This window comes from Capra hircus, chromosome 2, assembly GCF_001704415.2.
Source record: "Capra hircus breed San Clemente chromosome 2, ASM170441v1, whole genome shotgun sequence".
NCBI lineage: Eukaryota > Metazoa > Chordata > Mammalia > Artiodactyla > Bovidae > Capra > Capra hircus.
The window spans coordinates 44948560-44963923 of NC_030809.1; the positions used below are offsets into that span (position 1 = coordinate 44948560).

Here is a 15364-nt window from a genome sequence, read left to right on the forward strand (position 1 = left end):
GAACTCAGGACAGATAGAAAAAGAGAAGTCCTTATAGTGAAATAATTGTAAATAATTCTTTTAAATATATGTATAAATTTCTATTGGGAAAAAAATACGTAAAAATCTCTCTTAAAATCACACATAAAAATCAGCAGGCAAAATTCTTTTCCATGGTAACAACAGCAACAAACACAAAAATATAAAGAACAGTAACAAAAAAACAAAGACATCCAGAAAAAACCCTCCATAAATCTAAAACAGAAAGCCTAAATTTTGAATTGAACATCAGGCTTTCAATCTCTGTGCCAATATTAATAGAAACTGAAATTAAAGAATGCCATTTTTTTATTGCCATTTGCAGCACAGAAGGAGTTAGTGATGATCATACTAAGTAAATTAAGTCAGAAAGACAAATATTATATCACTTATATGTGCAATCTAAAAAATAATACAAATGAACTTATTTACAAGATAGAAACAGACTCACCGATGTAGAAAACAAACTTATGGTTACCAAAGAGGAAAGAGGGTGATAAATTAGGAGTATGGGATTAACAGATACACACCACTATACATTAAACAGATAAATGACCAAGATTTACTGTATAGCACTGGGAACTATATTCAATACCTTGTAATAAACTATAATGGAAAAGAATCTGAGAAAGAATATAAATATATGTCTATATATAAACATATAATCAAATCACTTTTTATGTACCTGAAACCAGAACAGAATTGTAAATCAACTATTAGTTCAATTAAAACAAAAAAGTGCCACTTTTGTCCATCATAAAACACTTCAAAATTGGGGTCAATAGGATACATATAACCATTTAAATATTGCTTTCTCATAACTTTAAACCAACAGATCTTGTTGGGTAAGCCATTTTCACCAAGGTTTTTCAGTCTTTCTATCGATTGATCTTTAATTAATTTAACAAATTACTGAACATCTTGAAATACAGAGGATAACTAGAAAAAAATAGGGATATGTAATGGAAAAGACTGAGGTCTTGTGGATGTAGCCTAGGATTAAAAGGTAATTGAAGTAACTGGCAAGAATATGAAAAAAATTTTTAATTAAAAAAAATTAGTTAAGCCTTTATAGTAGTTAGTAAATAATTGAAAGAAAAAAAAGGGAAAGCCAAAAAATGGTCCAGTGATAAACATATTAGGGTGACTACATCCATGCTACTATCCAACATTTTTTATCAAAAGGACAAGCAATAACAAGTGTTGGCGAAGTGCTGAGAAAAGAACATGCTGTAAGTGCTGTTAGTGGAAATGAAAATCGGTGCAGCTACTATGGAAAACAGTATGCAGTTTCCTCAAAAAATTAAAACTAGAAGTAACATATGACACAGCAACTCCACTTCTGGATACTGATGTCTGGAGAAGATGAAAACATCAACTCAAAAAGATACATGCACCCCATGCTCACTGCAGTATTATTTTCAATAGCCAAGATACGGAAACAACTTAAGTATCTACTGATGAATGTACGGATAAAAAAATGTGGTATATGTGTATACACACACACACATACAATATTCACCATAAAAAAGGAAGGAAATTTATTTGCAACAACATGGATGCATGCTTGAGGGCACTGTGCAAAGTAAAATGAATCAGAGAGAGAAAGAAAAATACCGTATGATCTTTTATGTGGAATATTAAAACAAAAACAGAACCCGCCGGCCAATGTAGGTAGGCATAAGAGATGCAGGTTCAGTCTCTGGGTCGGGAAGATACCTTGGGGGAGGAAAAGGCAACACACTCCAGTATTGTTGTCTGGAGAATCCCAGGGACAGAAGAGCCTGGTGGGCTACATTCCACAGGGTCACAAAGAGTCAGACACAACTGAAGTGACTCACCATGCATGCACAGAGAATGTCAAGATTACTATAAAGATTATGTTGAACATATGAAACTAAATATAATGTTATATATGTCAATAATATCTCAATTTTTTAAAACCAACGTATTATTTTAAAGATAGCTGCTATACAAACCACAGCTGGTTTTGAGACAGGCTGGAACCTGGGACCTTTTGCTGCAGGGCCTGCAACTGGACCAGTGTCTCTTCAAAGAACAAAATACAAACCAAAAGGGCCTTAAAAATAACTGCATGCATTCACAGATGGGGCAAATTATGAACAATAAGATACAAAAAAGATGAAAAACCCAACTGCCACTTCTGAGGAGGCAGAAGCAAAAGCAGGGTACTGCAAGTAACCCCTGTACATGGTGCCACCAATGGGATGAGTAAGCCACCCCATCACCCCCCTGGCCGGACTTGTGGACCTACCCCTAAAAGGCACCAGTTCCCATCCTTTGACCCTCAGCGAAGGAACAAGGGAACATTTTACTTATTTTCACTCCCTCCTGCTACAACAGAAGTCTCAATAAAGCCTTGCCTGAATTTCGTGTCTGGCCTCTTATTAATTTCTACTGATAAAAGATTCCTAGAACCCAGTTTCATCTTAGTTTTGGATGTACTGGAAAATTTTCATGTATCTATAACTCTACTTTTTATGATATGTTGGCATCTGAAACCACTAAATATTTATGGATTTAAGAATAATGAGTTCTTCCATATGAAAAGATGCAAAAGGTTCTCAGTAATCAGAGAGATACAACAAGAAAATGAAGCACAGTTAATGCAGGCCAACAGGTACAGAACACGTATGGAACTGGAAATCATAAAAGACAAGAAAATTTATTGTAGTTATTGAAATGAAGACATAAAAATTATTTCTTGATCAATATCCACATTGATATTCTGTGGATATCAATATCTACAGAAGACATTTGTTTTTAAATATCAGTCTATTCTTTTTTAGAGTTAGGGTCAAGTTGGTAAACGTGAAATGGGATGGACTTTCAATAGGGTAGAGCTAGCAAAACTTCGGAATCAAAACTGTCTGACCAAGAACATATAACATGTATAAATAGAATCTTGTTACTATAGCATTATAGTCTATTATATTCTTATCATGGGGCTTCCCTCATGGCTCAGTGGTCAAGGATCTGCCTACCAATGCACTTGGGTGTGATCCCTGGGTGGGGAAGATCCTCTGGAGAAGGAAATGGCAACCCACTTCTGTATTCTTGCCTGGAAAATCTCATGGGCAGAGGAGCCTGGAGGGCTACAGTTCATGGGGTCGCAAAGAGTCAGACACGACTTAGCAACTAAACAACACCTACAGCATTGAAGAATTAATATTTTCTACAGGAGTGCATTCCTCTATTTCTTTTGTGCCACTTCTTCTCCACTAGTATTTTTTTAACATTTTAATTTATTTATTTTTACTTGAAGGATAATTGCTTTACAACATTGTGTTGGTTTCTGCCATGCATCAACATGAATCAGCCATAGGTATACATATGCCCCCTCCCTTTTGAACCTCTCCCCCACCTCCCAACTCTCTAGGCTGTCACAGAGGCCGGGTTTGAGCTCCCTGAGTCATACAACAAATTCATACTGGCAAACTATTTTACATATGGTAGTGTATTATATCTAATAATATTTTTAGTAAGTATAAAAAGGAACAACATATTTTGTTTTGATTCTTACTAAAATGTTTCATGAAGTATTAAGCAAAAAAAATTTTTAAGACATTCTTATTACCCATTTTCTGTCTACTCAATTGCTTTAATGCTGTCACAGAAGCAGCAAAAACTGAAAAAAATCACTATAAATTCACAATAGCTAAAAACCTACCTGTGGCCCTATGCCAATGTCCGTGTCTCTGAATGTAGGCTTTCGTTTCTAGCTTAGTGTGAGATAAAGACATTTGCTGCCAGATGCTGAAATTAGAATTTCTAATCTTAACAAACAGTAGAGCATAAATTAGAATTTTTTAAACCTAGCATTAGATGCAGTTCAATCTTTTTTTTTGCAGTTTAATCTTTATTATCAACCTGATCTAACCATCAACTTAATGAATAACATACACAAAAGAAAGTATTCTACATTTTTATACTGACTTTCATTCAAGAACTTCAAATGCTAAACACAGTGAATAAAGTTTAATTCTTTTATTTATTTTTTTTTATTTATTTATTTTTTTTTAATTTTTAAAATCTTAAATTCTTACATGCGTTCCCAAACATGAACCCCCCTCCCACCTCCCTCCCTACAACATCTCTCTGGGTCATCCCCATGCACCTGCCCCAAGCAAGCTGCACCCTACGTCAGACATGGACTGGCGATTCAATTCTTACATGACAGTATACATGTTAGAATTCCCATTCTCCCAAATCGTCCCACCCTCTCCCTCTCCCTCTGAGTCCAAAAGTCCGTTATACACATCTGTGTCTTTTTTCCTGTCTTGCATACAGGGTCGTCATTGCCATCTTCCTAAATTCCATATATATGTGTTAGTATACTGTATTGGTGTTTTTCTTTCTGGCTTACTTCACTCTGTATAATTGGCTCCAGTTTCATCCATCTCATCAGAACTGATTCAAATGAATTCTTTTTAACAGCTGAGTAATACTCCATTGTGTATATGTACCACAGCTTTCTTATCCATTCATCTGCTGATGGACATCTAGGTTGTTTCCATGTCCTGGCTATTATAAACAGTGCTGCGATGAACATTGGGGTACATGTGTCTCTTTCAATTCTGGTTTCCTCCGTGTGTATGCCCAGAAGTGGGATTGCTGGGTCATAAGGTAGTTCTATTTGCAATTTTTTAAGGAATCTCCACACTGTTCTCCATAGTGGCTGGAGTATACTACCCAAAGCAATTTACAAATTTAATGCAATCCCTGTCAAGCTACCAGCCACATTTTTCACAGAACTAGAACAAATAATTTCAAGATTTGTATGGAAACACAAAAAACCTCGAATAGCCAAAGCAATCTTGAGAAAGAAGAATGGAACTGGAGGAATCAACTTGCCTGACTTCAGGCTCTACTACAAAGCCACAGTCATCAAGACAGTATGGTACTGGCACAAAGACAGACATATAGATCAATGGAACAAAATAGAAAGCCCAGAGATAAATCCACACACATATGGACACCTTATCTTTGACAAAGGAGGCAAGAATATACAATGGAGTAAAGACAATCTCTTTAACAAGTGGTGCTGGGAAAACTGGTCAACCACTTGTAAAAGAATGAAACTAGATCACTTTCTAACACCGTACACAAAAATAAACTCAAAATGGATTAAAGATCTAAATGTAAGATCAGAAACTATAAAACTCCTAGAGGAGAACATAGGCAAAACACTCTCAGACATAAATCACAGCAGGATCCTCTATGATCCACCTCCCAGAATTCTGGAAATAAAAGCAAAAATAAACAAATGGGATCTAATTAAAATTAAAAGCTTCTGTACAACAAAGGAAAATATAAGCAAGGTGAAAAGACAGCCTTCTGAATGGGAGAAAATAATAGCAAATGAAACAACTGACAAACAACTAATCTCAAAAATATACAAGCAACTTCTGCAGCTCAATTCCAGAAAAATAAACGACCCAATCAAAAAATGGGCCAAAGAACTAAATAGACATTTCTCCAAAGAAGACATACGGATGGCTAACAAACACATGAAAAGATGCTCAACATCACTCATTATTAGAGAAATGCAAATCAAAACCACAATGAGGTACCACTTCACACCAGTCAGAATGGCTACGATCCAAAAATCTGCAAGCAATAAATGCTGGAGAGGGTGTGGAGAAAAGGGAACCCTCCTACACTGTTGGTGGGAATGCAAGTTTAATTCTTTTAAAAGACAAATTTTTGCCTGCTTTTCTACTAACTTAATTATCTTGTTTACAGTTAGGGAGGTTAATTACACCAATTCCAGAAGTGTTATCAAGAAACTTTTCTAAAATAACTGCAAATACTACATTAATTATATACTTCTTTCAAACTCTTGGGATTTACAAAAACAAAGGGTGAACTGAGGGTTTAAGAAAATAAATGAATACTGTAGATACAAATTCATTTACTTAAAGACTGGCTTTCTTTTTAAACAGAGTAAGTACCACAAAGTCTCTCATGGTTGGAAAAAACTCAAAATAATATTGTTCACTTTCATAAAGTGCCAGACTTTGTAGGTGCTACATGGACATGTATTCGTGAAGTTTCTTTCTTTCTTTTGCCTGGTTATTAAACAACAAAATCGCAACTTGGTGACAGTTTAATTCTATTACCTCACAAATATTTGCTATTCTCTTCTTTTAACACAAAGAAAGCAAGCCTCAAGTTTCAGACAATTTGATAAGCAACAATATTTAGCTAATTAATTAACTTTCAACTTATTTACAATTAAATAAGTAATTTTTTAAATTTATTTTTTTATTGAAGGATAATTGCTTTACAGATGTTTTCCATCAGACCTCAACATGAATCAGCCATAGGTATGCACATATCCACTCCCTTTTGAACCTCCCTCCCATCTCCTAGCCCATCCCTCTAGGTTGATACAGAGCCCCTGTTTGAGTTTCCTGAGCCATACAGCAAATTCCCGAATTCCTGATGTCTATCTATTTTACACATGCTAATGTAAGTTTCCATGTTACTCTTTCCATACATCCCACCCTCTCCTCCCCTCTCCCCATGTCCATAGGTCTATTCTCTATGTCTGTTTCTCCACTGCTGTCTTGTAAATAAGTTCCTCAGTACCATTTTTCTAGATTCCGTATATATGCGTTAGAATATGATATTTATCTTTCTCTTTCTGACTCACTTAATTCTGTATAATAGGTTCTAGGTTCATCCACCTCATGAGAACAGACTCAAATGCGTTCCCTTTTTTTTAATGTTGGTTTGTTTTTTTTTTCACTATTCTTTTTACTGAAGGATAATCGCTTTACAGAATTTTGTTGTTTTCTGTCTAAATGCATTCCCTTTTATGGCTAAGTAATATTCTATTGTGTATATGTAGCAGAACTTCTTTATCCATTCATCTATCAATGGACATCTAGGTTGCTTCCATGTTCTGGGACCATTGTAAATAGTGCTGCAATAAACAACAGGATACATCTGTCTTTGTCAATTTTGGTTTTCTCAGGGTTTATGCCTAGGAGTAGGGGTCCTGGGTCATATGGTGGTTTTATTCCTAGTTTTTAAAGTAATCTCCATACCATCTTCCATAGTGGCTATATCAATTTACATTCCCACCAACAGTGCAAGAGCATTCCCTTTTCTCCATACCCTCTCCAGCACTTACTGTTTGTAGACTTTTTGATGATGGCCATTCTGACTGCTGTGAGGTCACATAAAGAAGTGATTTTTAAAGTTCTCCCTTCTTATAATACTTACAACACCTACTTACCATACTGGTTTTCCATTTACAGTTGATGAGAAATTTCCCTTTAAAATACTTCAAGTATTTTTTAATGAGATGATACAAAGAAAACTAGATGTCCTTGAATTTGGGGAAAATGTCATAAGCATGCTCAAAAAAAATCTTTTCATAAATGAATGAACAAACAAGTATTAATTTGTCCCCATTTGTGTGTAGAGCGTAATGGCTAAGGATAACTGAGTATAGACAGTAATGGTTATAACTAATAGAAAGTAGTGTTTAGTAACACATACTCTGGAGTCAAAACATCTGGTCTGAAATCTTGGCTCTACCACTTACTAGCTGTGTGACTTGGTAAATTACATATCTGTGCCTCAGTGTTGTCCATGTGAAACGAGAATGTAACAGTAACCATTTCATATATTTCTGTTAAGGGTTAAATGTAAATGCTTAATGCATACAGAGCCCTTAATGAGTACTCAAAAAATGTTACTTAGCTAGTTCCAATTTCCCTATGTAATAAAGGCCTGGAGTCCCTTTAATATGTTTACTGAAACTGCTCTATCAATTGTATAATCCTGATAGACTGAATTGAAATTTCATTAGTAGATGTATCCCATCTGAAAAAAACATTCTCTAAGAATCTAAAGTTTACCGCAAGTAATATTTTAAGAAGCAATACTCATTGAATAAATATCTAACACTAATGTCTTAAGGCGAAAAGGAAATAGAATTAAGAACAGCATATGCAGATGGGGGAAGGAAACAAAGTACATCAAAAAGTTAACCTACCATACTGGGCACAAAACACGGACGGTTTCCTAAGAGAAAGGAAAGGGCCACAGAAAAGATCTTGAGGGAAGAAGAGTACCTAATCTTCCTGAAATCCGTAACTTTGTCTAGAACCAGGTTTACTTATAATAATGCATAAACAGGTACAGAACTACTGGATAGTGTTTTTTAAGATTCTCATACTTCTCATACTTCTCATTTTTAAAGTACAAATAGTCAAAATCAGGTACCTAGCCCCTTAAAAGAGACAAACAACTGAAACAGACTTATTAGTAGAAGAGAAAACTCTTTGAAAAAAATGACTGAGGAGTAAAGACCTATATGAGTTTTCAATCAATCCATAAATCTCCTAATCTCTAGCCAGTTTTACTTTGGAGAATTATCCGATAATGTGACTCAGTCTGAACACATGCTAAAGACTCTTGCCAATAACCTGAGATCAGGGGTTACAGCAAAATATCTGACATGCATTTCTAATTATCAGAAGCTATTTTTCTTTTCTTTTTCTACGGTAATAATAATTCTTAAAGGAGAAATATAAAATATAGAAAACTATACTTCAGATGCTGTGATTGGAGGAAAAATGCTTGAGACCAAAGAGCTAGCATCTTAACTAGCTAGAAATCATTGGTGTATAGTCCAAATAGAATCTTAATTTTTATGGCATATAACAATCCTCATATAACTTTTCCCAACATTAATAATTAACTGCTGGATTTAATTATTTTAAAACAGACATTTCACTTATGCCTCAACAAAGGCATCAGTGGACTTCCTATTCCACTAAATTTTTTAGGAACCAGTCACACTTACCTTACAGCTAATCTTCCTGTAACTTTTTGCCTATTATTATACTGGTAGACAATAAATGTCAAATGTTAATATTTTGGGCCCCAAACCAAAAAAACTTTAACCTTTAAATTAGAGGTTATGTTAAACTTACAAAAACTCTTTATATATAAAAGAAGGGGAGAAGGGGATGACAGAGGATGAGATGGTTGGATGGCATCACCGACTCAACAGATACGAGTTTGGGCAGACTCCGGGAGTTGGTGATGGACAGGGAAGACTGGCATGCTGCAGTCCATGGGGTCAAAAAGAGTTGGACACGACTGAGCAACTGAACTGACATTTTTTAAGGGAAACAAACTCCCTTTTTGTAACAGAACATTCTTAATTTATGACTTGCCTGATTTACCTTTGTGATTAGATTCAGGATGTGCATTCTTGGCTGAAATGCAGTACTGTATTAGCACATTGTGTCCTCAGGGTATCACGGACGTGCATCTGCCCTTCATTAACAACACTATTAATACATGGCTAAGGTACTGTCCAATTTTTTCACTTCATAATTACTAATTTTTCCCTTGCAATATATGTTGGAGAAATTCTAAATTCAAATACCCTCTGTCTTTACTGACTGCCCCCTAGATTTGAGATTATTTGATGATTCTTGCCTGACCCAATACTTGGAATGATAGCTGCATAATGATAATTTTCTAACTTCTCGATTTACCACTTGGCATTCTACTATAAACAACTACCCTATCTTCTATCAACAGAGAACCAATTCATTTTCCCTCCAATGGTTTATAACTTAGTACTGTAGTTTTTTGGCACTACAAGGATCTCAAACATAGCTCATGGGAGGATCCTTCAAGCTGATTACTGTGACAAGTCTCCATTCTTTTAGGGGGTACTTCTTTCCTTACTTTCTAGTGTTACAAGATGTTGCAGGCTTATTTTGTACCTATGCTGCACCAATCCTGGACATAAGTCATTTCCAAGGAGCCCAAGTTTCATTGACTGGGGAGTCATCAGTTCAGTTCAGTTCAGTCGCTCAGTCGTGTCTGACTCTTTGTGACCACATGGACTGCAACACACTAGACTTCCCTGTCCATCACTAACTCCCAGAGATTGCTCAAACTGGTGTCCATCGAGTCCGTGATGCCATCCAACCATCTCATCCTCTGTTGTCCCCTTCTTCTACCTTCAATCTTCCCAGAATCAAGGTCTTTCCCAACGAGTCAGTTCTTTGAATCAGGTGGCCAAAGTACTGGAGCTTCAGCTTCAGCATCAGTCCTTCCAATGAATATTCAGGACTGATTTTCTTTAGGATTGACTGGTTTGCTCTCCTTGTTGAGAAATGTTTATGTGAAATACAAGTGGCTTCATTTGCTTTCAGTTTGGAATTCTGAGGAGTCATAGTAGAAACTAAAACTGTGTGTTATGTACACCCATAGTTACTGGAGTGCTTTTGTTTCTTATTCTTGTCAACAAACAAAGGTAAGAAATATATTTAGGTAGGTAGGTATGTATACACATAGAAATACACATACACACACAGCTTCATATAAATGCATGTAACACATATATGTGGATATTTTTAAAGGAATATGTCCCTAATGATATTTTGAACTACAATCTATTCACATAGGATTCTCTTTTATTTCCACATCTATAACTATGTTTCCTTATTTCCTTCAGTGAGAACAAGGGCCCTCAAGAATATCAACACCTATATACATTTTCTTAATCCCATAAAACAAATATATCTACAATTTCAGAACTGCTTTGTCCACACTAGTGAAAATAAAATCTTCTCAAGAGATTGGTATTTATTTGCAACTACCCCCACTATCACTTACATCACATCTTGCATAAAAGAATATATACAGTCAAATACCGTTTTAGTAAAGTGGTTAGTTCTTTCATTTTCCCTTAAGTGTGATTACAATGTTTATGTGAAATACAACTGGGCTCATTTGCTTTGAGTTTGGAATTGCACCCCCTTCCCATCCTTAATGATTTAGTTATACTTTTACACACAGAGATTAGCAACATGATTCCAAAATTCAAAACTACATGCATAATATAAAGCTATGCTCAGAGGACTCTTTTTCCCTGTATCCTTTTTGCTCCATTCCCTCCAAGCCTTGTAAGTAACCAACTTCACTGTTTTCTGGTTTATTCTTTCTTCACTTCTTCATGTAATGATAAGCTTTGTTTTACATAAAAGATAGCATATTGTATAAGCTTATTACACACCTAACATTACCTCCAAATATAGCTGTCAGTACTCCATTACACGTATGTACCATAGTGGATTTCAATCAATCTTCTATTCTTAGGCTTTTATGTGGTTTCAATACTATGCAGTTACACACAATACTGCAACGGATAGTTTATGCGTATGCATTTAATACTGTTGGGGGTATGTCTTCAAAGATCAATTTCCCACAAATGGGAGTGCTGGGTAAAAAGTAGGCACGCATGTTGTATTCTTAATATTGTCACTCCCTTCAAAATATAGTTAAAAAGTATTATATTTTGATTCATATCTTGGAAATCCTGGTATACCTTTTATCAATTTCAGCCATTAGCTAGGTGTACTCTCATAATGCTGGAACTCTCTCTCTTACTTTGGCCAAACTTGAATATTTTTATAATATTTTAAATTCTGAAAATCTTTGTAGAAAGGAATTTTCAGGAAAAATTATGTTACTTTACTTACTGAGTGGTGTTGTGTCTGGAGGTGGAAAATTCTCAGTAAAGTTGACATTACACAAGTCTGTGCTACAGCAGCAGAACCGGTATGTTCCATTCTGAATTGAGGGTGGGGTGGTAGTTACTACACATTCTTCATAGTGACACTCCTGGGGATCACCAATGTGAGACCAACATCCTACAAGTAGAGTTTAATGTAAACAAGTTAGGAGTCTAGGATTAGAAAGAACTAAAAGGAAAACAACAAGCAAATTGCAAACAATGTGATGGAGTACAAATAAGTCATATAACTCTCTTGCAAACCAAAAGGAAACCACATTTTTTTTAAATAACAGAAAAAGGCAGAGCATAAAAAGGCATTTTGTGGGCGGAAAAAGCCATTAATAAAATCTTTCACTTCATAATTAATCGAAGAATTATTATTAAAACATCTATAAGAATACTTTTTCATCTATTAAATTGTTCTGGCTTTTAAAATAATGATATATAATGATAACAAGGATTCAGTAATACTCTCATACAGTGCTGTTGCAAACATATGCAACATTTCTAGAAAGTTACATGGTAGTTTTTACGAAGAGCCTTTAAAATATTCATGTTTGATAATCTAAAAATTGTACTTCAAGAAGTCTATTCCATATGTATGGCTAAGTCCTTCTGCTGTTCACCTGAAACTACCACAACATTGTTAATCAGCTATATACCAATACAAAATATTTTTGGTGTTTAAAAAAAAAGAAGTCTGTTCTGGGGCTTCCCTGGTGGCTCAGTTGGTAAAGAATCTGACTGCCAATGCAGGAGACACAGGTTTGATCCCTGATCCGGGACGATCCTGCATGACACGAGCAACTAAGCACATGAGCCACAACTACTGAACCTGTGCTCTCTGAGTCCATACTCCACAACAGAAGCCACTGCGATGAGAAGCCCAACGCACTACAACAGTGAGCGGGAGCCCCAGCTGACTGAAACGAGAGAAAAGCCCATGCACTGCCAAGGAAACTCAATGCAGTCATAAATAAAAATTTTTTTTAAAAGGTGTATTCGACATACAAAGAATTATGTTCAAAGATATTCACTGAAGCATTATATTACAATGAAAACCGGAAAACAATATAATGTCCAACAAAACAGTAATGTGTAAGTAAACTGAGATACATGTATACAATGAAATACCATATAGATGTTGAAGGTGTTCTCAAAGAATATTTAAAGACAGGAAAATATCCATGATATAATTTAAAATGGGAAAACTGTATATTAAATTTTTTATATAGTATTACCATAATTTGGAAAAAAAATTACACAAACATATAACATAGGAGTACAAATGCACTCCTGAAGGGAATAAACCAATGTAGTTTAAAAAAATTTTTATAGGTATGGAATTGTAGACATTTATTTCTCTTACAGTTTTCTGTATTTTCTAAACTTCATAGAAAGTTATTATATTATTAACACTGTAATAACATACTATTAAAATAAGCTAAAAATTAATTACCCTTTGTAAATTTGGAGCTTGTTTGTGAATACATACATGAATACATACTTTTAAATTTACTGTTCTCCTGCAGACGGTGTTATAAGCTATCTCCATGCCCGTTTTAGATAATCTTCAATTGTATGAAACAGTTATTTCAGGTAAGAAAAGTATCACTTGCCTTGTTTTACCAGATTGATGTCCCCTTTTGATTTCTCCCAAAGGCCATAGCAGGTGCTACCTTTTGAGCATAATATTGTTCCGTTTTCATGAGAGATTCTACTTTCACCTATCCCAAGGTCTTGTTGATATGGATCTTTAAATGCACAGAGACGTTCTTGATTCTGAGAAGCTAAAACAAAGGAAAAAATGACAAATTCGTTATACGATAATCTTTGCAAAAAATTATTACAAGAGCCTTTATAGTCTTTTTGAAAGCCACTTTAAATTTCCCTACTAAATTCCTAACAAGGTGTGGGTAACTGAGAAATTTTGTACATACTTAGTAATATTTTCTATTAGTTTGTTAACTTCCAAACAAGAAGCAAACTTACTGAACACACATTTCTCAAAAGCCAATATCCTCTTATAAAGATTATTCTCATCACTCTATGGAATATTAATGTCTGAATTAACAAATATCAGAAAAATGTCCATGCTCTAAATTATTAAAAATTAAAAATAAAGAAATCAACAAACCTAGAAGGCTGAATAATTTTTGGAAATTCTACAGTATCCCCCTCTACCATATTTTACACCAACCTGTAAAATGCTAAACCTAATATCATTAGCCATATTAAACTAAGGATGAGGACTGACTGCAAATGGATACATGATTTTTATCTGGACTATTCCAAAATTACATGTGGTAATGTTCGCACAGCTTTGTAAAATTTATCAGAAAAAAAGTAACTCTTCACTTAAAATGAGTGAATTTCATGCTATTATATAAATTATACCTTAATAAACCTGTTTTTAAATATTAAGCCTATCAGTGGTCAAAAAGAAAATGATTTTCCATTATTAAAAATATCAATAAAATAGCCAGAAAAAGAGATGCTTAATAATCCCTTATACTAAAGGTTACCCGAATGTATTTTCAATGCCAGTCAATCTTTCTCCATATACATAATCGATTTAACCAATCTCAGCACATTTGCCACATAATTTATCAGCTAACAAACATTTACCAACACTGCTGAGACTACCAAAGAAGTAAATGGTCATCAAAAGCAATGGCTGATCTTTATTTGGTTTCATAAAGCAGACATTCCTAATGGTTTGACTAGCTAGTAGCCAGGCTCTTCTGTCCATGGAATTTTCTAGGCAATTAATACTGGAGTAGGTTGCCATTTCCTACTCCAGGGGGATCTTCCTAACCCAGGAATCAAATCCGTGTCTCCTGCATTGACAGGTGAATTCTTTACCACTGCACCACCTGGGAAGCACATGTTAGCACTACAGCTGATCTATTAAAATAATGTTTCTCATACTAAAGTAGGTCCAAACCCTAGAAAAGAAAGCAAAGACCAACAACTATGGGCTCAAGTCCATTCAGAAACACAGACCTGCCATATTTACTACAACAGACCACATTCAAAGTACTGGGCTAAGTAACTAGGGGATTTATAAGTAGATAACATAGAGTTCCACCCCTCAAGCATCTTAAAGTTTACTTGGAGACAGAGAGTAATTACTTAAAAAAAAAAGTAATTTCCACAATTAAAAATTACTTCAGGCAGTCTTCTAGAAGATATCCACTAATACCAAATAAATGGCCAGAAAATACAGTACATTTTTTCATAAAAACTAATCTTAGGACATTAGCCTGATTATAATTCTACCATATTTTATCATAAATAGTCACATATTCAAATTCCTTTAATGACAAACATTTATATTATCTTGCATATTTAATATGAGTATTTCCTTAGATATAAATACCCTAATTTGCAAACTTTCACAAATTATTAAGATCAAAATAAATCTCTACATATAAAGTACATACAGCAGAGAGACTGATACTTAAAAGATGCAAACTAAAAAGAAAATTCTGTAATATAGATCTTTAAAAAAAGCATGCCTATTTTAACTCCCTATCCCCGTTTCTTGATTAAAGTTAAAGGCTCCTTAGCTACTACCACTTGCTGAAATTATATAACCCACTCTGATTCCCTTTTTGTCATTATTGTTAGAAATTTTGTCATTATTGTTAGAAAGGTCAGAATAAATTTATAAACTAAACATCTCTATTTTTTCACAACCAAGATAGTCTATTTTTTCTCCTTTTCTTTTGTTCTTATCCATTTTGTCTAGAATTTTGTACT

At 34.6% G+C, this 15364-nt stretch overlaps 1 protein-coding gene across 1 annotated transcript in view; it reads right to left on the reverse strand.

Annotated features, from left to right (window-relative positions):
- BMPR2 (bone morphogenetic protein receptor type 2) overlaps positions 1-15364 on the reverse strand; it is a 156491-nt gene that overhangs the window by 53409 nt on the left and 87718 nt on the right. The window contains exons 2-3 of the mRNA XM_013971139.2: positions 13219-13389; positions 11565-11735 (exon numbers count right to left, since the gene is read on the reverse strand). Of these exons, the coding sequence (XP_013826593.1) occupies positions 11565-11735; positions 13219-13389 (342 nt within the window). The remainder of the gene's footprint in view (positions 1-11564; positions 11736-13218; positions 13390-15364) is intronic.